At 39.5% G+C, this 24938-nt stretch overlaps 1 protein-coding gene and 1 long non-coding RNA gene across 3 annotated transcripts; one reads left to right on the top strand and one right to left on the bottom strand.

The window, feature by feature from the left end:
• Positions 1–4718: 4718 nt before the first annotated feature.
• LOC147752355 (uncharacterized) lies at positions 4719–7234 on the bottom strand. The gene is made up of 2 exons (XR_015314296.1): positions 7083–7234; positions 4719–6091 (listed from the first exon to the last, which is right to left on the bottom strand). It is a non-coding gene; the product is annotated as an uncharacterized LOC147752355 (long non-coding RNA).
• On the top strand, positions 6091–24399 carry Tsf2 (transferrin 2). 2 transcript variants are annotated; one of them, XM_022847672.2, is made up of 14 exons: positions 6091–6762; positions 10987–11253; positions 11827–11987; positions 12206–12299; positions 13685–13868; positions 14416–14560; positions 14966–15138; positions 16429–16687; positions 17818–17904; positions 18301–18469; positions 19086–19246; positions 20359–20654; positions 22044–22227; positions 22512–24399. In XM_022847672.2, exons 1-14 carry the CDS (start codon positions 6693–6695, stop codon positions 22722–22724), a joined length of 2463 nt encoding a protein of 820 aa, XP_022703407.1. In that variant the 5' UTR covers positions 6091–6692; the 3' UTR covers positions 22725–24399. The 2 variants fall into 2 exon arrangements, with proteins under 2 accessions (XP_022703407.1, XP_022703408.1); XM_022847673.2 differs by lacking the exon at positions 10987–11253.
• Positions 24400–24938: the final 539 nt, after the last annotated feature.

Below are 24938 nucleotides of genomic sequence, written 5' to 3'. Positions count from 1 at the left end.
AGACAATCAAAATTATGGAGGATAGGTAGGTAGTGTGAGGTCACTACCAATCGAGGTCGGGAGTTTTTCTAAGGTGAGAAAAACTAGACCGCGTCGAAAATCATCGCGTTATCACTGGGAACTCGCAGTTTGGTGTCGTTGATACTCGAAGAACATCCTCAGTGAAGTAGCCAAGATAAAATTAGAGAGAGAGTTGAAGCTGGGTGCGTATCCATCGTTCACAAGTTTTTGCAAGAAATGAGGTGATACCAAGAATTGGTAGCACTTGGATTCGTTCTTTGGGTTTTTGCTTGGGTGCATAGTAGTTACAGTAGATGTTTTAAATCCAGTGAGAAGTGTACAAATAAAAAGGAGAAATGAAAGATAAAAACTGGGATAAATGCTAGAGAATATATGTTAAACTTCACAACATCGAAGAGGTTGCTAAAGTTCTTCCTTTATGAAAAGCTCTATAGCTGGCTAAAATTCTTTATAGGTTTATGGGTAGGTGAATTGGAGGGAATAGATGATGAGTAACTGCTCAGATGGGAAGCCATATCAGAGTCTGTCAAATTTAGGCGTAGGAGAGCTATGGAGGGAAAAGAAACAAAAAAAGCTGTCTATAAAAAAACTCGTTTAATGGTTGGTTCTTTAATACTTTTCCAACAACAGACCTCAATATCGCAGCTTAGCATTGACTCGGGAACCTGCCAAAGTAAAAGGCCGAATGCGACTCATTTGGAGGAGCTATCCAAAAGAAACGACGAGAGAACGATGACCGACTACACAGGATCTAGTCAGACAACCTACTGTCTCTGCATAAGAGCAGAAAATGAGGCAAACGGTCAGTATGCTGTTACCAGGCCCTAACAAGCCGAAATGCTGTTTGAGGCGACCATCAACCGAATGCATTGGCGTTAGAATTGACCACACAATCGACAGGACTGTTACGCATTGACTGGATTGCTTAGTGTTATCGTCAACTCAATAGATATACCCGCGCTCGTTTTTGTGACACGAACATTAACTTACTAGTTTTAGGTGAGAAACGCGCCTAGATGACATATTTTTGCCATTTGGCATGCTTCTCGTTAAGGTCACTTAAACAGTCATTAGAATTTATGCCTTCTCTGACTATTGTCCTATTCTTGTGGCCATTAATTTTCTTACCATTTCTGACGCTGATTCGAGTAGTTCGAAAAGAATATTTAATACAAGCAATAGGGCCAATATATCAGTACTTTTCTCTTTGTTGATCGATCATCAAGATAATAAGTTCACAGATGTGGATTCCGTTGTTAACTTCTTAAGTGATACCCTATATACTATTTACAATGCTACGTCCCTATTGAAAAATTGTATACGTTGTATTTATGCTAAATCGCTGTGGGGCCTTATCAATAAATTCTGTGGCCGTACTGAAAAAAGCTATCCATCACGTACTATAATGGCACCACTTTCAAAGGCTACAACAAGGTAGCTGAATGACTTGTGGCTTTGTTTCTCAAAAGTGGATTCGAATACGACATTTTAGCTAGGCTCATTACTGCTGCATGCTGCAACGTTGCTTCCAGAACGTCCGTTCTAACTTCTTTTAAATTTTTTACCTATTACCGAGGGACTAGCTTTACCACTTGGTATCTCAATGGAAACCGATCTAAATGGCTTACTGTTATTCCATTTAAAATCTTCCAGCAAACATTGCATGTAATTGTCCTCCTGTTAACACGTATACGTAATCTATATCGTTTTTCCAAGATTTTCCAAAGTATTCCTTTGTTTAATGGTAAGGGTAGTTACGATAGTCCAGCAAACTATTAACCCATAGCTATAAGTCACTTGAATGCAAAACTCTTCGACATTATGTTTTTTCCGAATTTGCAATATGATTTTCTTCGGTTTCGCTGCTGTGATCTAGCTCTTTGTCATAGCTTATAGCTACATCACGATAGAGGAAACGTCTCCCTTGTACTCCTAATTGATGTCGAAAAGGCTTGTCATACCATTACCTTTAATGTTTTTTGTGGAGATAATTTCCTCTGCTGTGGTTTGTGATATGTTTAAATCTTATTTGACTTACCGTTTTTTAACTATACGCGTTGTTAGTGCGGCTAAAAACATAGAGTTACGTAAGGTTTAAGTTGGGCCAATTTATATGTATCCTTAATATGAAAACAGAGTTTATGCTCTCTGCTTTGCTAACAACGTCACCCTCATAGTACAAATTCAGAAACCCTCCGCAAACGCAGACATCTGTGTCTTTGAGAATTAAGTAGCTAGCTAATTCTACGTGTAACTATGACACACTCGGCTTCCTATAGACCTTTTTAGGCTAGAATGTGTCCTCTCGAAAACTTTTTAATGCTTCATCAACATAGCTAGCAACTCAATCAATTCGGATCGGACAATTATTCAATTAAATTAATTCAGAAAGTGGATAAAGATTAGGTCAGGCTAATCATTGCCTTAGACTACACATAAAATGCTATGCTATGTAGTCTTCCAGCCAAAAATTTCCCGCTAACCTTAGCTTTATAGATTCCTTCTGGAACCGACATTCTATTGTGACGCTATCGGGGTTCAGGGCGAGACATTTAAATATGGTATCAATGTCCTAACGTGATCCCATTTGGACAATCTTTAAATTATCAAGGTCCACTCGTACGTATAGTTTCTTTAATAAACGCCGAATTTTTATTGTTTCAACGTAACGCACGCTTCGACCTTGTTGTTTTATGTACAAATCAATGTACATACCTAGAGCGAATTGAATTACACTTTTAAAAATTATTATTATTATTATTATAGGACGTTGCTAGCTCAATCAAGTGAGCCCAGCAACTACGTAATGAATTCCCCTAATTGTTAATTAAACATAGATATATGTGGGACCCGTTACTACCCGTTGCATAGATGACCTTCAAGTATTCTGCTCAAAGATACTCATATTTATTGGGCATCGTTTGCAATATCTTGATGTCTACGCTGATTTTGGTTTTACTGTGTGCTAATTAAGTTTCATGAGATTGTCGTTTAATTATTGATTGATGTCAGTTGATACGGCTTTGTTAAAGTTTATTTGAATTAAATTGAAAAAATGAGTATGTTCTGTTCTTTTCCTATGGTTGAGACTTTCACTGGAGGATGAAAACGTGTTTACGCTTAAAGTCAAACCTAGATAACTTGTGTATGTTTAAAGTTACCAAACGAATGCGGTCTCATAATTAATTAGAGGAAATTTATGATTGTCCAACTCTCAGTTATCAAATCTCTTCAAACCTGTCGTGAAGAAAATTTATTTGAGGCTAGTACAAAAAGATAGTAAATGACATTTTGAAACCGTATTATAATAACAAAATGCTTCTTGGCTGCACGATCAAATACTAAGCCAAATTGAGGGGTCCACTACAAGATTTTATTATTATTATTTTATTATATTAATACGTTATTTTTTTAGTTATTTAACATGTGGACTAAGGGGGAGGGGAACTATTTAGTGGTCAGCAAGAGTAGGGTGCGAAATAACATCAGCTTTGTCGGTATCGACGGCCAACAGAAATTCCTTTCAGGACTCGATATTTATAGATTGGTGAACTTTGGCCTAATTAGTAGCGCTAAGGGCCTACGAACAGCCGAAAGATGAGCAGTTGGAACGATACTATGCTACTGGGTAAGTAAACGGCGAAAACAGCAAAAAGATAACAGTCCGGAAGGCTAAAGATGTTTAAAACTTCAAGTTTAGTTATTGTTATCAAGTATGACTGGATAGTCCAAACACGCTGCAACTGCAAAATTGCCGCTAGGAGTTAAAGGATAAAAAAAAAACAAGAGTAAAAAACAGCTCTAAGCGGCTCCGATAACAAGTTTTTCTAACAAAAATTTGGGGTAGCCGGTAGCGTAGGGTACTTGGTTGGAACAAGCAAAAAGATTGTCATCTGAATATGCGATCACACATCGTGCGAAGACCTGGATTTGATTGTTACTGGATTGACGCTCAACGGAAGGGAACTTGTGATCAACAATAGAAGGCTATCGTGCAATAAATTTAATTTAAGTGATCTATAAAGCTGTACCATAGTTGTTAGTTTTTCATGAACAGCGGTGTATAAACATGATTGGCCAGCCACGTCTTGGTGGCACGATATACATCGAGCTTGCAAATCCGAAGCAGTTCTATAAGGTTTCAATTTGTCCTTATCCCGTTAGTGTTAACGTGAAATAAATTGATTTTTATCCTTTATTTGTTTGATTACTCGTCCTAAATGATTTTATTATGACGTCTGTCCAAAGCTTGGTAAATCTGCGACAAATGAATAAGTGCATAAGGCATATTAGACGAGTTAGCTTAGAGATACATTGGTTAGATACCCGGATAGTGCTAGCCTCGCAGAGTCCGTAGACCCAACTTTATGGCAACATCTTAAATGTTCTGGTTATGTTGAAAGCCGCGCCAGGCAAATAACAATAGTCGACTTTGGTTTACTTAGTGTTACGTTATTAGTTATCAGTTTAAAGTGCAAGTGCATAAAGGACTGCGAAATAATTTTATCGAAATCTTCTTACCCTAAATAGATAAACATAGGCCCGACAAAAGCCAGTAAGATTTTATGCTTAGAGTCTTATTGTCATCAAGTCTTAATATTCTGCCAAAAACATTACAAGTCAATGAAATTCGGTTCTGGCCTAAATGAACTGATATATAACTAATATAGCTTACATACAATAATATTTGAGATATATCGGATGAATTGTAGTTTATGAAATTACTTAGAATTCCGGCAAAGCGCGCGCTGTTTTATTTATGCACATTAGCATTTATTATGTTCGTTATACCAAAGCCGCCCTTCTTCTTTAACAGACTTCCGTAATACCTGCTTAGCGCTTTAACGCGTTGGAAGTAATCTATTTAGGCCTTGTACCTAAATAAATTGCCTATAGTTTCTTTAGGCAGAAGGTTCATGCGCTCTTCGATGAGTATGACCGCTGAATCAGTATCAATGGAAAATCAAGGCAACCTTATAACAGAACCGATTTGATTTTTCATTAGAGTAGTTTTAAGGTCTACACCTGATGTTTTCTAGAGGTTTATTCTGACGCTCAAAAGGTCACGTAACGTGCTACCGTTTCTAAAACAGTGCATCGAATGACTCGGGGAGAAGGAAGGGGTGGCTGTTCGCGGTGAAAAAGATGTGCTTACTCTAGTATCGATATTAAGTAGGAAGCCCGCGAAAATGTGTCCATCGTTTCCTATGAGACATGTTCTGCGCTTTTGTTTCTACATGCAGCAGCAGTAGCAAACGAGATCACCCGTTGAACGTTGAACAGGACAGCGTTTATTTAGTGTGTATAAACTGCAATTGAGCTTCTTTGCCGTGCCACGTTTGTTTTGGGCACCATACTACTGGATCATTCTGCTACGATAGCAGTAACTTTCGATTTGTCGTTCATTTAGTGCTCGTGATTTGGGTGCTGTTTCATGCGGTCTTTGCATCGCGATTCACAACTTTTCTCTCCCAAGCTCGCTTCAGCAAACATTATCATTAGGTAACCTCTGCTTGCGGTATTTAACGTGGTGAGTAGTTCAGGGGTAAAACAATCAACTAATACTAGCATGGAATCGACGAAGCATCAAACACAGACCGATTTTTCTGCGCTACTTCTTTTTTTTCCAATACTCTCTTTTATACCTCTCCGCTTTGCCACTGTCGTCGGCGGCTGACGTCAATGTGTTATGTACACATGTGAAAAAAACATTCTGGACAAACAACGTGAACGCCAGCAGAACGGACGAAGCCAACGACGCTCCTGCTGCACGTACCGGCGATGACTCGTTTCCGTCTGGTAGAAGTGCTTCACTTAGCGCCTCAGCCACTACAGGCCATTCCATCTCCTGCCATCTTATCCGGCTCGTCCGTTTGTCAGTGCGAACGTCGCTTGCTGCAGTTCCCCATCGAACGGCTTCTCTAACTCACGGTCTGCTCGCCAGCGGCAGCAACGACCCAGTGACGAGAGACAGGCGGCAAGTGCCGAAGGCAAAGGCTCCAAAATCAGAAGCCGCGGCGACTGCATGCACTATTTTGTAGTTCTACGAATCGTCGCGCTGCTAGCGACACTGGTTGAGTCGTCGCCACAGGCGCGTTGTTCCGTTGTTGTGGCAACCGACCCAACGTATCGAAGTAGCACCAGCAACGACAACAGAAATAACAACAGAAGCGTCAGTTACTATTAACGTGCCAATGGCGTTGTAACCACTACAGAAACGATACCGATGAGTCTCTGTGAGACTATTTGAATGTGGATATAAGCACAAACTCAGCTAGGAGCACTTAGGAGAGTACATTTACGCCGCCAAAGTTTTCGCTGGCGAGCGACTACGACAACAATGTAATGGACGGAGCGTAAAAAGCAAATGGCTGCGGTGCTCGTCTCAGAGCTACATCGTCGGTGTTCATAGCTACGAAGCTGGAAAATGTTTTAGTCGATATTATAAAGGTAATTGAATTAACGGGTGCAAGGCGCGTAGAAGAATGACTTGATAATTAACGAAGTGTGAATATTGACTGGTAGTGTGGGCGCCGAGCATGACTTCGTGAGTCGTGCACGAATGAAAAATTGCAGTTAGCGGTACCGTGAATAGTTTTCTGGGTTTAAGTTTTCCTAAGGCGGTAGGTACTGGTGCTGATTGAATCACTCTCGGTTACATTTGTGCGAAGATGAAGTCGGCCGCACCCCGGATAGCACGCTCTATGAGGCTCGCATATATGTTCCTGTTTATTGTTTCAGGTAAGAAAAGAGAGAACTTTCCTGTTGTTTGGTCAAGCGCTTAAAAAGTTATTACGTCTGTACAGTTGCTTGTGCAATAGACAGTGCATACGCAAACCGAACTTGTTAGATATAGATTTCTCATCTCAGCTTTTAGTCGGGTATGATGGTACCGCGAGTTACCCGAATGAGCCAGGTGATTACTAGTTTGTCGCAAAAGTCGTAGAAATAATAGCTATGAGTGACTTAAGATCGTACATTAAGCAACCGTTACCGTTGAGAGCAAATGTTTGATGACTGTATTACATGTAATGTAAACATTTTTTTTTCTGCATAAATACCTGAATGTGTTTTTTAGGTTAGAGAAGAAAACATGTTTACAAGCTGGCCGGGTAACGTCGGCATCGTCTTTTGACGTACGCCTCAGTGATAAACCAACCGGTTTGCACACAACTACGAGGAGAGCACAACTTTGTTAACATACAAAAGCGCCTCATGCGTAAATTAATCTTGTTTGCGAATGAGGCCATTCAGGCACGTGTCTATTGAACAGATTGGATCGCACGAGGCCAACAGCTTCTGCTTCTGGTTTACATGATTGGGTTTCCAAGGATAGATTGCCTTTCTAATTAAATATCTTCTTCACAGTCTTGAAAGATGACTTCACAGATGCTTCAAGTCTTTTAGCCTATTACCCAAAATTTCACTGTTTATAGAGCAGTCTGATTTTATGAACATTTTCCTTATTTGTCATAAGTGCAAATCTAAGCTTTCGATCCGTAATCAAACCTAATAGATAAGGTATAATTAACGAATTGATACATAACGGTTCGTCTTGTCAGCGGATTCATGTCTCAAAGGAAATACCGCCATCCTTTGGCAAGTGCGAATTGTCTCATCTGAAAGGAACTCATCTTATTTCGTTTACAGAACCTTTATAAGGAAAATTTATAAGATAGGTTTACGTTTATGCGACGCATTTTAATCTAAAAGACACTAGACACTCTGAAACTTACTATGAAAAGTATAATTTTCCTACGATTATTTAGAGAGTAATTGTGGTTTTTGATTAGTTTGGTTTTCGTTTTTTGATAGTCGTGGTGTCGCTTTGTATATTTACAAAATGCAATCTCGCCTTTGGACTTGAAAAATTTGCAAATTCAGTGTAAAAATTGCACCGGACATGTGTGATGCGTACGAGAGGGACTTGAAGGGTGAGAACGCTATCCAAAAGCGACTTGTATTTTTGATACACCCTTCGTCGAGCACACCTCTGCCGTAAGCCATTTATGAAAAAGGATAATCTTCAGATGAAGTCCTCACCGCACGCTAAACAAGTCGCAATTTGTTTTGCATCCACGACGAATCAATGCTGATATATTACTTCGCTTTTATTCAACAAGCCACAGTTAAAGTCCGCACTAGATTTTGGATTTCTGGTAATACAACGACGACGACGACGACGACTACGCTATGAAAGAGGTTTTTAACAGTGCAGTACACTTGAGCATCGGTAAATGAGAAATTACGAGCAACCCAATAACTCATGTCCGAGGGTATCAGAAAGGAGCTCTTTGGGAAAAGAAGCCAAACTAATAGAGTTGGGATGAAGACCATCTGGGTGGCTGTCAACAGGTGAAAGTAACGTACAGCCATGGCGTATTTAATATTTTTAACTATTTGCCATTAACTGTTTGGCCTATTTGCTGGTGATTATGTCTCTTTTCGTGTTCTATGTGGCGACATTGTATTCATTTTTCAATTTATTTTAATAATACCAGTATTGCTGAACTCGGAGGGGCACACGCAATCCGACAGAAATTTTACTGGCTGCCACTAATACCTGTGCCGATCGTTTTTCTTGTGCAGAGTCGGTGTTTCGGAAATCGAAGGAATACATTGTACTTCTGTGGAAAATTAGATTTCTAATCTGACTTTTTCAGATATCTCTCTATTGAACTGGTATTAGGGTGACCTTAAAACTACCGTATTATGTCTGTCGTGTTAGATTGTGCGTCCCCGTCCATGCTGCATTGATAAATTATTTCCAACGTTCGTACGTCGTTGTGTATTCTCGCTATAGAAGAAATCGCGTTGTAGCATTGGTATTCTAGGTAAATTTTCATCATAAATCAGTCCGTTACTCAAATTAAATAAAAACGAGTATATTTATAGACCGAAATAGATACCAGGAAAGGCAGCCCTAAGTACTGAACAGCTCGGACAATACAATGTAGGATATTTTGGATGTTGGCTTCCGACAGGGATGTCATCGACAATTCATGTCGGGAACACCGATCGGTGACAACGGTCACCTTTTAGGTCTAAGGATACTAGCGAACTAGCCAATTTTTAGCCGGAAGCAGCATACTTAATAACTGACGGTGCTTATGTTGCTGTGACGGTTCCCATCGCTTTAAAAATATTCGTCTTAAGTCGTAATGCGAACTGGACCTTAAGGGCATTTACTAGATTAGAATACCGTGTTTTCGGAACTTACATAATGATCTAAATTATCTACTTAGAAGTTCAGTCGTTCTAGTTTGTAGGGCCTGATTTTCTTCTGAATATTAAAAAATATCGTTGGCTTTCTAGATTTATGTATGTAGTGTTCGATTAGGCTAGTTATATTTTTATTAGAAAACACTGTCTCTTTTATTAGTAGGACATTTTTTACTATTTTAATTTAAGCAATTTTAGTGAATAATAAAATAGTTCGTCCTGAGTTGAACCGTTTTCCTCATTTCCTAGAAATGCTCAGCAGCATATGTTCGCCTTTGAGCGCTTCGATTAAAGCTTCGATTTTATATTAGACTACAACAGGATAACAGGCTGTCTTAAACTAGGTGATAGCTTTGTCTTCGCATTTACAACCGCATCGAGGTGTTTCTTCTGATCTATGCGACGCGAACTTCGCAGGCGTCGGATAGCAGACGTTCGTTCTAGCGATCGTAAATAGCCTTTGAAACCCTCTAGTTATGACCTTCAACAAATGTCTTCGCTGTTCCCAGATATCGACATAGGTCCCTTGACACCAATAGCAGTGATCGTAAGGGGCCCGTTAGTTCGAGCGTCCACCAATAGTACGTAATATGTGATAGAACATCGCAGCGACAACAAAATAAACCCTGTGACTATAGAGTAACAATTGCTATTTATTAGTTAGCATCGTAGCTTCCCGTGCTAGTCCATGCAGGTACGACCTACCGCTTGTCGCTTGTAATGTAGAGAGAGTATGTAAAGGTCGCGCAGCTAATTATTCATCTCGACTGAATATGGAGATAAGATAAAAAAGCATGTTTAAAGTACAGCTGATCTGAGACTATTAACCGGCTCAAAACGCCTACATGGGACGCTGTACGGAGACAGTCCCACCTTCGTTTTAGCGATCGAATACTATATATAGTCACTATAAGTCCATAGTGTGACCTGCTGAACTGGCGCCGGCTGCTGCCGGCGCATATATAATTACCTGATGTCGCCATTGAATACGCACACGAATAAGAGTATTGCTTAGCAGACAAAACGACCGCACGATGTGCATGCGCGATTATGAAGGTACCGCAACTGACTGTTGTTAGGCTCAGGTGCCGCCGATAGCAACACCAACTATTACTGCTACTTCTGCAACAGTACCAATATCGACATGGGCTCACCGCAGAATTGGGCTGGAGTTTTTGAGCAAGAGTTCCCACAAAGCTTTGGAGAGGGCTTTTCTATGTGGATAGTGAGAGTTTCACGCAGACGATCATCCGCACGTGGGGATTGATTGCCAGTGTAAAAGGGCTCTTGGAAATTGGCTATCAGATATTGGCTCTTATTCGGAAACTAAACGAAATACAGGTGCTACGATTGTTTTGCAAACCAAATTAGAATCGACTGCATTTTTTAACGGTCTGACTTAACAAAACCGTACGTATGGCTTCGAGTATTTTCATACTTATTGTCAGATAAAAGATTATGCTTGCCTTAGTTGACTAAGCAGGATTTAAGCCGGAGCTTAGATCCGAGTCTACCATAATGCAGATCTGACATCTCTCAAGGACATACGTACAGAAGCCTGCGAATAGAAAATCCCCTGTAGCATAGAGAACAGCGTCTAAGCAATGCGGAAACCCAAAGGGCCGTCAATTGAAGCTCAAAATTCTGAGTCTGGATATGGAAATAGATACATCTCGTAATGGCGGCATGATAATGACGAGACTCAACGCTACTGATGTGTACAATCATTGGTTTTGTTTTCAGTGGCACACGCCGCTCCCCTAGGTAACATTACCTGGTGTTCCGTAAGCGATGCTGAACAACTGAAATGCACAGAATTTGCTGAAGCGGTGAGAACTTCGCGCCAATTTAGCGTTGATATGTACTGCGTCCAGGCTCCATCAAAAGATCAGTGTATGAACTTCCTTGACAACCAGAAGGTCGACGTTGTTGAGCTCGATCCCGGCGAAATGTACCAGGGTGGCGGACATCATTCTGTAATCCCGATACTTAGTGAACTTTATGGACCAGGTAAACTGAACGAATACCGTAGGCTCAACTTTCGCAATCATCATTAATCGAGCTAATTTTTCCAGATTGGTTGTAATAGAAGTTTTTGTGTCACGTTCAAAGCACTTCCGAGACATGATGCCATCTATTACTATATTAAGCCACAGAACGGGCTAGAAGAGCCCGTATGTATGAGTAAAACATACGTGCTTGAAGTTGTTCTGACCATTTCATCTTAGAGTGTAGGATACATATTTCCAAATTCGACTATTAGGGTTCTTGTGTTTTTATGATCGTTAAACGCCGCGATATAGATAAATGCCTATGCTTTGCTCTGTTTGTGTTTTAAATTATTTTAGACTCACTTCTGAGCAGCCCATAAAAGCGCCAGTTTTTCATCGTTTTGTCGAAACATATTATTAACTTCAATACGACTAATTATTTTGATAAAGTATATTTTGTGCGTTCTTTCTTCCTTAGGGCACGCTTATAGGGATATTAAATATTAATTATATTCAATCTTCTATAGAAAAGATATTGTATATGTGATAATTCGGTTGTTCATTGTGTGTGCGTTTTGTTTCCGCTCCTTAGAGGAACAGCCGGGATTCTATTCGGTAGCTGCAATCCATCAATTTGCTAATATTTCGGATCTACTTCATTTGCGAGGTCGCAGAGCATGTTTCTCGTCAGTGGGAGACATGGCCGGATGGGTGGTGCCAATGGCACATCTAATTGAAAATCGTGTCCTTGAGGTAAGCAGTAACGAAATAAGCATATTACTCCACCATCACTTTTCCAAATCGATAAGAGTTTTAACATTTCTTTCAGCTTTTGTAAAAGACAAGTTCATAATTGGTCTCTGTGTAGAAGCTACACTCCGGTAATAAGTTTATTGTGTTTATCATGTAGTTTCAATTGGCTTTAATTACCCTTGTGCATTATTAATTTAAAATATTCGCTCTCGCTTCAGGTTCTAGACTGCAACAATCTCGTCAAAAGTGCTTCGTACTTTTTCGGGGCAAGTTGTGCACCCAACTCCCTTCTGGACAAGCATAACCCGACGGGTAAGTGACTCATATTGTTATGAGCTAGACAGGCAAAGACGTGAATCCGCCTGGTCTTCGATATGTTTTAAACAGACAAAAAAAGTGCATATTTACCGTTCTCGTTTTGGCAAAACAAATCGGTAATGATTCTTTCCGTTTAGAAGATGTGATTTAGTTCTCGATACCTCTGTTGTCTGTGACTCGAAGCACATGATCTTCTCTGCAGTTATGGTGCAGTTAGATAAAAATATGTAATATATGGCTTTAGCTGATGACGCTTTACGTAATAATTCCGACGGATCAATAGTCGCAAACAATTTGACGGAGGTTATTCCCCTCTAATTATTAAACAGCGATGATTTGACACATTTACTAGTATATCCAAAATCTTGGATTAACTTAGTACTGAACAAACAAACACGTTCTGAAGCGAAAAAGGACAACCAATATTTTTTTATTTTATATCGTAAGAAATAATACGTTCCAGTACCAACACGCTCACACTGAGCGAAGTAACAACTCTTGACACGCGACAGACACACACCTTAAATGAGTATTTCATTATTGTATATAGCAAAAGATGATGTAGGATTTTTTATCAAGGGTGATTTCTATGATTGTTATAAATCTCAGTTCAACAGGAACCATCGGGACGTTCTGGTTGAATTTATTCAGAAACGAGCTTCTGAATGTTGCCGACTCAAACTCCCTATAGTCAGCTTTTCATTCGATAGTCGTTAGAAGGGCCAGTTTCGCCGGTGTACACAAAAAAAAAATGCCACAAATTGGAAAGGACCTAATGTGCCTGCGCGGATAAAATGGACGCTTTCTAACAGCCCCCTTCGTCTCTTTTTCCTTAAGCTGCTTCTTGGTTTTTTGCACAGATCTGTAAGTAATGATAGGCCGTTCGCTCCGGTAGCGGCAGTCACCTTCTGCCACTTCAAGCGTCGTCGACTGAGTGAACTCGCATTGTCAAAATGTGACCTTTTTTTTTGTCGGTGTCTTTGTTTGTTTTGTCTGATCACTGTTTACATAACCTATTAATACGTTCCCGTGTGTTTCGAGAAAAATGTTCATACATAGAGCATCCTTAGAGGTGGAAAAAGAAATCGCTTTGCTAAGCCCTAACGAAGCCTTGGCGAACGGTAAGATTCTATACTATCGTCAAATCGATACAACTTTTCCAAACTTCAGTTACGTTAAAAGAGGGAGCTACTGCCGAGAATAGTTGAGCTGCTAATCGAAACCTGTACTACTTGACCGCTCGCTGGTTTAACTTAGCAACTCCTAATGGTAGTAGTAGTAGCAGTGAGACTATTCCGTGATACAGGAAACTATGCTGTTTAGAAGAAAGGTTCAAATAGCTAAGCCTTAATGATTCGTGTGGTACGATTGTTAAATAGGCGACAACCCGCAGAAAATGTGTGAGATCTGTGCGGGTCGGGGCGGAGACCGATGTTCAGGGAATGACCCGTATGCTAATTACGATGGAGCTTTTCGCTGTCTTGAAAAAGACGGTGAAATTGCTTTCCTTAAACACACGACGATTCATGAGGCTACCCTTGACAATCCTGCACTGAAATCAAGGCAAGTACCTGTTTTACACGTAAATAAGCGTGACACTTGTATTAGGAAGGGCAATCTGCGTCGGATTGAGTGGGTTGTCAAGGCCGTCAATGATCAGAATGACGAACTAGATGCTATAGACGGAAAACAGGCACGCACGTGCTGTTTCAGTCTAATGTGACTATTTAGCATTCGGGTATTTGCTTTCGCTAATGGCACGGAACAGCTGAGTCTGTTACTTTGTCTCAGGGCTTCGCATTTAGAATACGTCCTGCTGCTATAATCTGACGAGGGCTCTGTTCGCGTTTAGGCATTGGAATTTAGTGAGCAAGTTAACCCTATTAAAAGAACGACTGCTTTGTTATCGCATGATGTAAACACAATCATTTGTAAGAACGAGTTTTTTCGAGCGCAGTAACTATGATAAACTGCACTCGAACGTCTTACTAACATAGACTTATTTAGCGAAAAACAACAAGTAGGTAATCGGCGCTCAGATATAGGTGTGTACAATGCACCACATAAAAATCGTGTATTTGTCTATTTTTTGCTTGGTCTTTGCCTTTAGGTATCGCTTGCTCTGTCCTGATGGCCGCGTAGAGATGATAGATCGTCACGACAACTGCAACTGGGGCTTTGTCCAGCCGAATGTTATTGCTACGACGTCGGAGACGTCGAGTGATCGGCGAAAAATTATACAGGATTTTATGATCGTAAGCAGCTATCAAGAGACTAGTATTCATTTCAACTTCTTACATTACTTTAGCTTATATGTAGCACGGAGGAAAAGTGGAAAGCTGTGTTTTTTAGCGTAAAATATTGCCAATCATTCAGTTACGTAGGATCTCGTTAGCTAAATGTTTAGGATGGTTAAAAAGGGTCTCAGACCGACGGGATTTACCGCTGCACATAGACAGAAAGCATGAGAGTATGAGAAAAAAGAAGCACCCTTCAACGATTATTTTTGCGCTCTGTTTCAATAGTAAAGCAGTTGTACATAATGACAGGTTTTGCAATTTGAAATATGTACTTTACTTTATGAAAAAGCATTGCATGCTCTCAGCGGCTAAGTTTAACTAAAAAGTAAGTTAATTTGTCTTTGACCGATACAATTCCAGCAAGCTTTGCGGTTGTTCGGGAAACCTTTGCCGAACGCCTTTAACTCGCAGTCAGGTTTCAACCCTGGTGATTTCAACGGTAGTCCGAATAGAGACTCCAGCTTCGACAGTATTACTTCGTATACAAATACAGAAAACCAGCTCAACAACAACCTTTACCAATCGATAAATTCGTACGTATAAAATCTAGTGAGATAGAATGTCTTGTACCTTTCGCCTGCTCTAATAATAACGTTGACTTTTCAAGTGGATTTTAGGACACAATGGTATCGTTTGTCTAAAGCAGAACGTAATTAAATATAGCTACCAGTAATGTTTATATATATAATAGTATAATAAAAAAAAAAAAAACACATTAGGAAATGATATTGCTCTTACAAACATCAGTTGAAAAAAACTTGCCTCATAGATCGAATAGCTATCGGCAATAAATCCCGTGTTTCTTTTTAAGCTTACGGAATCGCCAAATTCGGCGAGCGCCACACCACCGGTATACACTGTTCAATGTTTTAATATATATAGCAAATATCATTCTATACGTTAGGTATAAAGACATCATTTTGTAGTCATTGCAATTTGCAAGTAAAGGTTCAACTCCCCAATAAGATCTGACCTGATTGTAGAGACAGAAACGCGAGCGTCGCGCATGGTTGGCAACGACGTGAGAGTCATTAGGGAAATAATGGTCAGTTGGAAGGTTTCTGCAATAGCAGGTCCAGTGGCAACCCGTGAACCTACGTTTTTGGATTGTGACCTTACGTCCTACCTTAGTAGACAAATGTTTGTAGTTGAGCCCATTCGACTACTTTGTTCTGATGTTGCTTCCAGACCTATTTTGACCAAAACTTTATCTGTTTTGTACTTTTAATAAGTTGAATAGAGAAAAAGATATTTATATGTTGTGCTCTGCTGCTTCTATGTAGCGCTAAAACGCTGTGATATATATATATATATATATATATATATATATATTGAAGTCATCTAAAAAAACCGCATCACGTTATGCATGGATTTTGTTAACTTTAGTATCCGGCAGCTATTATTTCAATCCTGTTAACGATTAGTATTCAATTTTACCTTGACGATCCTCAAATGAAAGAAAACCGAGACAACAAAATGAAAACAACTTTATGAGAGTACACATTAAGCAAGGATTTTCCTTTTTGAGCTTTTCTTCGTCCGAATGGTTGTTGATGACTGTTGTTATAGTCCACGCCAATGTCAAGATACGCAAGCATGCCTATGAATTATGTCACGTTAGTTTACATGACCCTACCAGAGTGATGTGCTCATTTGGTCTGTGTTTATAACTTGATTCCAACACTCACATCGTACATTCTATATTTGTTGTTTTTCTATTCAACTGGTACCGTACGATGGCCTGTTTCCCATCTGGTTGAAAATTTACAATCGTCCTGCCAATATCAAACTGTTACTCCTTATTGTTTCCCTGTCATGAGTAGATCTGAATTCCGACCTCCCTGGGAGTCACGCCTGCCAAAAACACAGTTTAATCTGTTCCGGAAGTATGGGAACGGATCGAATCTACTACTGCAGGATCGTACGACTCGTTTTATACGTCTCGATGGTCAGAGGCAGACCTACGCAGGCTTTTTAGGCGCTCACATCGAGGTGTTCCAGCAGCTGGGGAAATGTCCCGTACCATCCGCCGGATTTTGTGTCGTGTCTTCTCAGGAGTACGACAAATGCCAACGGATGCGAGTGAGTAGGCTCAATAAAAACTGCAGTGAAAGTCGCGGATGCTTTCTCCTAAAGAGAGAAACGGTGTCAACTGTGCGCAGAACATTAGCTATATGTACACTATAGATATGTTCGAAGATGATTTGTAGCGAAACCCTGGAAAGCTAAAGGCAGTGTTGGTGCTCAGGATTTAGGCCAGTTGATAATAAAAGCTACGGCCGCTAATGATGTCTTTGAAAGCTGTAACCATTTTCATTCGAAGCAATCTTAAGTGAATTAATAGCGAAATTATAGTATCTCGTCGTACAGATCCGTGTATTAATTTTTTTCGTTTAGACCTTATTGCAAGCAACCTAATCTTCTAGTACAGTCAACTATTATTTGATCTCGAGGTGAACCTTGCAGATAGATTCTTGAGGTCAGGCTGAGAGCAATAATAATTAGGGCGTCGTTGCACAAAATAGGCAACTGGAAAATTTTTCTTAGCTATTAATTATTACTTGACCAACAACTACTCTGCGTTATAAAAAAAAAAGGAAAAAGCAAATGCAAATGTGAAATTATGGTACATAACCAGCCGAACACGTGTTTAAATGCTACGATTTTGACATCTCACAAAAAAGAAACTTATTCCAAGCAGACTTCAGCGTATCCAAAGTATTTAATTATATTAATCATTATGTCACTCGCTTTGGGTTTGTTCAATGACCCCCAATAACTATCCAAGTTCGACTATTTGATTTCTGCTGAAAATCGGTTGCAAAATCTAAACATTATGGGCTTCGATGAGCCTTTATCATTTTGTATGTTTTATATGTAAAACCAGATTTTGTCGCCAGTCTCGGCCTGTACTCATTGATCTTCCTATGGTAGAGTAAGTGTAGTTTATGAAATCTACAACAAAGTCTATTTGTAACGTCCATGTTGGACAATATGAGCGTTGAAACAAACTTTTTATAGACCTTGGATTACTGCAATAGATAGGTCGATAAATTTATCAATCCTTGTATGCTATGTGATGACATTGTTTTTATTATGCATTCATTTTATAAGTGTACGCATAATTCGATAGATTGTTTTATACATTGTGTACATTTCTACGTAACTCAATCGGTTTCTATCTGTCGTGCTGATTATTAACCCGTTTCTAGTCGGCTTTCAAGGCGCAGAACCTTAAGCCGGACATCCACTGTGTCCTGGCACCTACCCAACTGGTCTGTATGCACATGATACATCAGGTAGGTACCATTGAGCTTCTTTGATTTGTGCAAGGACACCCATACTAGTCATTATTGTATACGAGAATGTTTTTGTCCTATATTTCTCTATGGACTTTTTTTGCAGACACGCAGTTCAAGGCGTATATTGGTGTACGTGTTACGGCCTTTCCCCATGCATTTACTATTCTTTGTTTGTAGCGAACAACAAAAAATTACGATCACGCTTATTTTTGTTTATCTCATGGCACTTTGTTCGTTCGAAATGACACACCGTAAAAAAGCACTTATGTAAAAATAATAAGAGAATGCGTTGACGCTCTTGACGCGTTAGAGCTACCAGCCCCTATTTACGAAAACTTCCTAAACCCAATTAATAATTATGAGGGCTGTGTTTTTGCTTAAAAAAAATAATAGGGTAATGCTGATTTGGCCATGTTCGAAGCCGGAGACATCTATCGTGCTGGTTCTCGTTTTGGTCTCGTGCCTATCCTTGCTGAACAGTATAACCTAGATGAGCCTTATTATTACGCTGTTGGCGTTGCTCAGCAGAAGGACAAAGACACAGATCTGCTTTACCTTAAAGGTAAGAAAGAATCGCATTACGATGTGTGATGATGATGATGTGTGAGTAAAGCTTTTGTCTAAGTAATAACGCGTATTCAAATCTCGTCGTATACGGGTAATCGCTTTGTGAACATGGCTTTACTGGCGAGTCCTTGATAGAGTGACCTGAACATAGTTTTATTGGTTAATATAAAATGACGAGCTTATTCTCCGTGCACCTTATGGCTCTGTTGTTGTTAACGGCAGGCCGTCTGGCGGTCACATGTGAATTCTGAAGCATATTAAATGATAAAGCTGATAATAAACAAATAAATATATACAATACGTTAGGAGAACAGACATCCAGGACTTCTGTTCTCGGTATTATTATCGAATGGTTCCGCTTATATTGTTCTCAATGTTGTAATTGTCTGACTCTGCGTCTTGATTGAATTAGTTGGCTTCTTTGGAATGAACCAGGATTGCGTTTGATCTAAGACTACCAGTTTTTATTTACTGATACTTTCTAAGCGTTTCTAGTTATTAACCTTTGCCTGTGTTGTTTGTGCAATATAAACGTCCAATGGTGTTCGTACCGTTATGACCATCGGCTGTCGTCAATCGCTGTTCTCCCGCCTACGTCTATTATAACAAAGGTAAACGAGTCTGTAGTGGGGGAATGTTTACTGCAGTTGGTTACGTGATCCCGTTGGCGTTCTTGCTTACCAACGACCGCATGAGGTCTTACGGCTGCGACTCCGCCCGGGCAATGTCTGAGTTCTTCGCTAAAGGATGCGTACCAGGCGCGCTTAACAAGGTATGGGTCTCGCTGTGCGAACGTTGGGATTATGAAGGGATTGCCTGTGTGTACAAGGAGTAATCGTATACAGGATCGAGGTAGAAGGTCAGAACTATCAGAAAATCTGATACTGCTATAGACAGACACAAAGGCCTTTGCGTGATTTGTTTTATATGTGGCAACCACCTCTAAAAAGGCTTTCAGTGATATTTGTATCTCTGTTAGGATGTAAGTCTCTGCTGATAGAAAAACGCTGTGGAGAATTAGGCCTGTCAAACGAAGTCTATTTCTGTTGAAAGTAGAAGCACGTCTTTGTTACCTCTGTCAGCTTGAGTCAAGTTAAAAAAACATTTGCTTCGATAATTATCGCAGCAATAGTTGAGAATTTGTAGAATATTTTTACAGACTATAAACATTGGATTTTCAAAAAAAAAGAACTACATTTTTTAATGCGTATTGAGCTTGTCTAAGGGAAAAGATTAAGAATTTCTGAAAAATATTTCTGCGTCCACGTTGTTTACTTCTTCGTGTCTCATATATATATATATATATATATATATATTTTCGTAAAATTTCCCAGATCAAATTCACCTTTATATCAAGCAATTTGGACCTGCAATAGTGACATAGTTGACGCCGTGGCTTTGAATACCTGCTACATGATAATTATAACATGGTAGAGGAATACGTTCGCTAGGGAAGTGAAATAATGGAAAGTTTACAAAATTACTAATATAGCTAGACTAAATAACTGAAACGGGGTAATGAGCTGACACACCAAATGGACGGAACGGCTTACGTGAGTTACGGGCAGAATACGTGAGTTTGTCCATCGATCTTGCTGTTCATGAAAAAGCAACATGCAGTCTATTTTCAAGTAACGAACTGCCTACAAATAATGGAACTATATTTGTTTTGTGCATTTGTTGATATCTTCATTTTTACATGTGTATTACAGCCGCAAGCTAATCCGGATAGAATACTCTTTTATAGAATCCCGTGTCTAAATTGAATCTCGAGACAAACAACATCGTATGAAACCGTACCTCGAAACGCGTATCATACAAGCATAATATATCAATCATACTCTTTGCGAAGATTTCGTATTTCCTCTGCTTTTATTTCTGTAGGAGTTTGCCGCGCCGCATTCAAATGAGTACAAAAGCTATCGTAACCTATGTGATCTTTGCCATGGCGAGAGTCGAAACTATTGTAGCCGTGACGCGTCTGAACAATTCTATGGACACTCCGGGGCATTCCGCTGCCTGGTCGAGGGCGGTGGGGAGGTCGCTTTCGTAAAGCATACAACCATCTTTGAGAATACTGCCGGACGCAATCCATTGCCCTGGGCTAGAAACGTGGCTCCGGAGGACTTTGAGTTGCTGTGCCGGGACGGAAGTCGTCAAACATTCGACAAGTACAAAGAGTGAGTAGCATTTTTGTAGACACACTTCAGTCTAACTAGTTACTATCTATAGATAGTCACTTACCAAATGGCCAATAGTCCAGACGCAAGTGAAATCATCGGTGCGCGGATAAACTCGGAAAAATGAATCAAGTGTTGCGCAGGCAAACTTTTGAGTTCATGACGTTTGATGAATCTAGCATATTCGAGGAACCTGTGCCCTGACAATTAACGTATTACCTACTAACGTTGTTGTTATTCAACATAGTACTTTAAAGAGAAAGATCGTTGAGATCAACGTCGAGCAGTGCGTATACTAATGTGTCCTGTATACTGCTACCGGGCCTGCTCATTAAACGTGCCGTCCGCCAGTGTGACGCCTTTACTAACTCTAACGTAAAGCACAATTTATCGTTGAAAATGCTTTTAGTAAGGTGCTTTTGATTCTAATTGGCCGTACGGCCAGCAGTGGTCATTCATGTGATCAGTTCAAGTCTTTCATGAACGAGTGGCTTTGTTCTGACTACGGCTTTCATCAATAGAAAAGGCGTTATCATTCTATGAGTTGGGTGACACGAAAATGGATACCTTCGGATTTCTGTCCAGAGTACAGTCGGCCTGAGACGTGACCGAAACGCGTACCGTGTCAGAACCTGGCGCAGAATCACCTATAAGGCTACGAAAAGGAGGCAAAACAAACAACACCGCCACCATGGGCGCATCACGCGATGCCGTTGGCTATTGTTTTTTCGAATCGTCGTCTCGCTTTTCCCGTATGCAAACATCCATTAGAGGTCGAAAATGTATGGCTTACTAAACGTGCCGCTTGTGAAACACCAGCGCGCTGAACCCGCCATGGCGACGTGCATTGTCATGATCTATTACGTTTAGCTGACAACGATTTTTTCTGTCTGAGGATTGCAAAAAGAAAAAACTGAAACATCTTATATAAGTAGCGTTCACACAAACTGTGTAGCATGTGGGATCATTTCTATTGTAGTTTATTTATCTGGTCCAATAATAACGTAATGGATAGTATTAAGTAAATCGCCAGATGAAGCTTAAATTTATACAAGAAGAAATAGCTGAGTTTTCATGTTAAGCTTTACAAATCCAATATTCAACAGATTAAAAATGAGTAGGTTTAAAAGCATTTGTACGCGGATCCGTTTTGAAATACTGCTCTGATACAGTAGTGAGATAGCCTATGCATGACAAGGACGGTAGTGCGCGTCTGTTGTTTACAATGCAAACATCATCCAACATGTCACTGCTAATAGAAAAAAAAAAAAAAAAAAAAAAGAGACGTCAATATCGCCAAAGCCTAAGATCATGAGTTTTCTGTAATTATTTTTTATAGTGATACACCTGCTTTGTTATGCTTCAAGTGTACGCATTAAATACTTTCAGCTGTAACCTCGGAAAAGTCGCTGCCAACGCTATGATGACGTCCAAACACAAACTCACTCAGGAGATCGAAGCCTATATCGCGTTGTTTGTTTACGCACAACAACATTACGGGTCGAAATATAGTGAAGAATTTACTTTCAAGATGTTCGTCTCGGAGTACAATCATCGTGACCTTATATTTCAGGTAGAACTTTCATGAATCATATCCTTGTCAGATTCCCTTGAATCCGATACAAACGCTGTAGACCTATCAGTATACCTAAATGTTGTATTGTTTTCCAGTTTGGTTTGTTACGAAATATCTATATGTAGAGCTCGTAAACAAGCTATTACCGTTAAATACTGCGAGTAAGAAATCGTGCTTATACTAAGCTTTTGTCCTTGTTTGTTAATAATACCCCGGGCATGACAGTGATATTTATGATATATTAATCATATTTTCAAAAACCTCTTCCGTTTTTGTCATAGGACTCAACACAACAGCTTCTCCCGATAGTTGAGCAAAAGCGCAACTACAGAAGATATCTTGGCCTTGACTTCCTTAGCGCCATTCGAGTTGTCGATTGCAACGTTATAATTAACGGGGCTTTCCCGCTTTACAAGGGAACTTCGGCCTACTTGATCACGGCGCTGTTGATCCTCGTACAATTGTTACTGCTCACAGTGGGACGGATAGCATAATTACACCGTCCATCTATAGGCGCCTCTATAGGAAAACTACGCAGAAGGACAATCACCTCTCCATTTCAATATAACGTTGCTACCAGTGCTGTAGAAATACACACCCATCGTAACGTGTACGTGTAAAGTTATACAGTAAGTTGAGAGCATTTGCTTAGCTGATCTTTCATAGGGATGAAATGGAAAGAATTAAAGAAAGGAAAATTGTTTGTGTGAATGTACCGCTATGAAGAGTGTATAAAAAAACGTGATTGATTAACACTTTCATCGGGTAATCTAACGTCTAATGCTACTGTATTTATTGGAAAGGCAAATGCAGAACTCTACGCATGTTCCCCATCAGCAGACAAATCAACTCAGCCAGAACCATGAGTTTTTCTAGAACACGTTCTCTCTATATCGCTGTGATCTTTTTGAGAGCAACCGTAACACTGCACGAAACCGTAGCGGCGTTTGAAACTGTTTTTCTAGTACAGACGCGGCGCTCGATACCGAATACGGAACACGCTTAGAATGAAAAGTCTGAACAAAACGATATACCGCCATACTTTTTTGATTGCCATTAATTTTTAGTATTTTTGTAGAACGCAGTTGCACGTACATTGTTTCTTTAACGCGCAAGCGTAAGATGTAGACGTAACTGTCAAATACGTAAGCACTGGTCCTGCAAGGTGAACTTGGTTAACTTTAAGTAGAAAAATGGTTAACTTGTTCATCAGCTCTGTGCTTACAGTGAGCCAGTAAACACCGTATAAAATATCATCGTCCTATTTTTAAATCGGAACTAAGTTAATGACGCATCCATTGATTTTTTCGCAATCGTCGATGTTTTTTGTGCTTGATTTTTCATTCTATTTGTTTAGTTGCTATTCGTTCGAAACGACGATTGGAAATTTTCCAACTGTCGGGCTGAACTAGAGAACACAGAATATACATTTGCGGGGACTCGCAAGAGCGGCAAAGCTATAACAAAGAACGTTTTGCAATTAATTATCCTACTACATTAGAGTCTAGCGATAATCCCTGTTTTTTTTTTTCTTTCTTTCTTGCTGCGTCTCTTACGTAAGAAAAGGATAATACATGAATGTTATTATCTTATCATAAGCGTTATGTCCAGCACTGTCGCGCTTGAGAACTTTGGCCTCAGTCTAAGCTAAGAAAAACATTACGAGACTCTGTTATATAATTATTATCACTGGAAAAAGATTCAAGGTAAATTGTGTTTCATCCATGTGTTTATTTTATCAAAAATATTTTTTTAGAAATGTTATTATGATACCGTGTTGATGAGATTGCTATGACACTACAAATATTTTTCAAATGTAAAAACTAACCTTCGACGTACCACTGTTTCATTAGAATCAGGTAGTAATATCTGGAATCATCTCAACGTAGCGATACTAGGTGACACTGAAAGAGCAGATGGATTAGTGCGGATGGTGAGAGATGATTGAAGATCATTTAGAAGATAAACTCTGGCAAAGCTAAAATAATTCGGTACGATTTTTTTAAATTTAGGTATTGATACATAATTGGATCTTAAATGTAAATAAACGAACCGTCGTACCAAGTCAGTTGCCTTATGATACATTTTTCACCTCATAATACGCTACCGTAGTTAATGATTATTGAATTTCATATTAGTACGGTATAATAAATATTCATTTGATGTTTAGAGGACTTTTGTCGAGTACTCTTCAGCGTTCAGCAATATTATTAGTAATAGCAGCTAGAAAAAACTTGCAGACATCATGAAACGAGCGACAATTCCAATAAACCTAAAATCAGAGCACTTTTAGCCAATTGGACACATGCAAAAAAGAAACTGAACTGTCCGTGGTGTCGTTACATGTAGGAGCAACGAAACGTTGGTGCTCACCTTGGTAGCTCTTGTAGAAGCAACGCGATACTTTTCAGAAGTTGCGCGTTATAGAAGTTTGTAGATAACTCTTGAGAACTTATAACAAGCGAAAACCATTGAATTCAGCTATTCTTTTTTAATTGTCGAAACAAACAATAAAGGATATCAACTAGGCTCGGCAGGGATCTACCTGTGTAGATTGATTACAATGTCAAAATCACCTAAGTGATATACGAGCTTGATTTTCGATTAAAATATATAGTATGCCTAACTGTATAAAAAAAGTTAGTCTAAATAAACATTTCTAAGGATTACCCGCTAGCCTTTAAACTTACGTTAGGTCGTTATTACAG

This window comes from Varroa jacobsoni, unplaced genomic scaffold (assembly GCF_002532875.2).
Source record: "Varroa jacobsoni isolate VJ856 unplaced genomic scaffold, vjacob_1.0 scaffold_1302, whole genome shotgun sequence".
In the NCBI taxonomy this organism is placed as follows: domain Eukaryota; kingdom Metazoa; phylum Arthropoda; class Arachnida; order Mesostigmata; family Varroidae; genus Varroa; species Varroa jacobsoni.
The sequence above is the reverse complement of the archived record's forward strand: the minus strand, read 5'-3'. Positions and strand labels throughout refer to the sequence as shown.

Coding starts and splice junctions, on each gene's coding strand:
- Tsf2 (XM_022847672.2), top strand. CDS start 6,693: ATGAAGTCGGCCGCACCCCGGATAGCACGCTCTATGAGGCTCGCATAT. Junction 12,300..13,684: donor GGACAAGCATAACCCGACGG/GTAAGTGACTCA, acceptor ATTGTTAAATAG/GCGACAACCCGCAGAAAATG. Junction 17,905..18,300: donor GTATGCACATGATACATCAG/GTAGGTACCATT, acceptor AAAAAATAATAG/GGTAATGCTGATTTGGCCAT.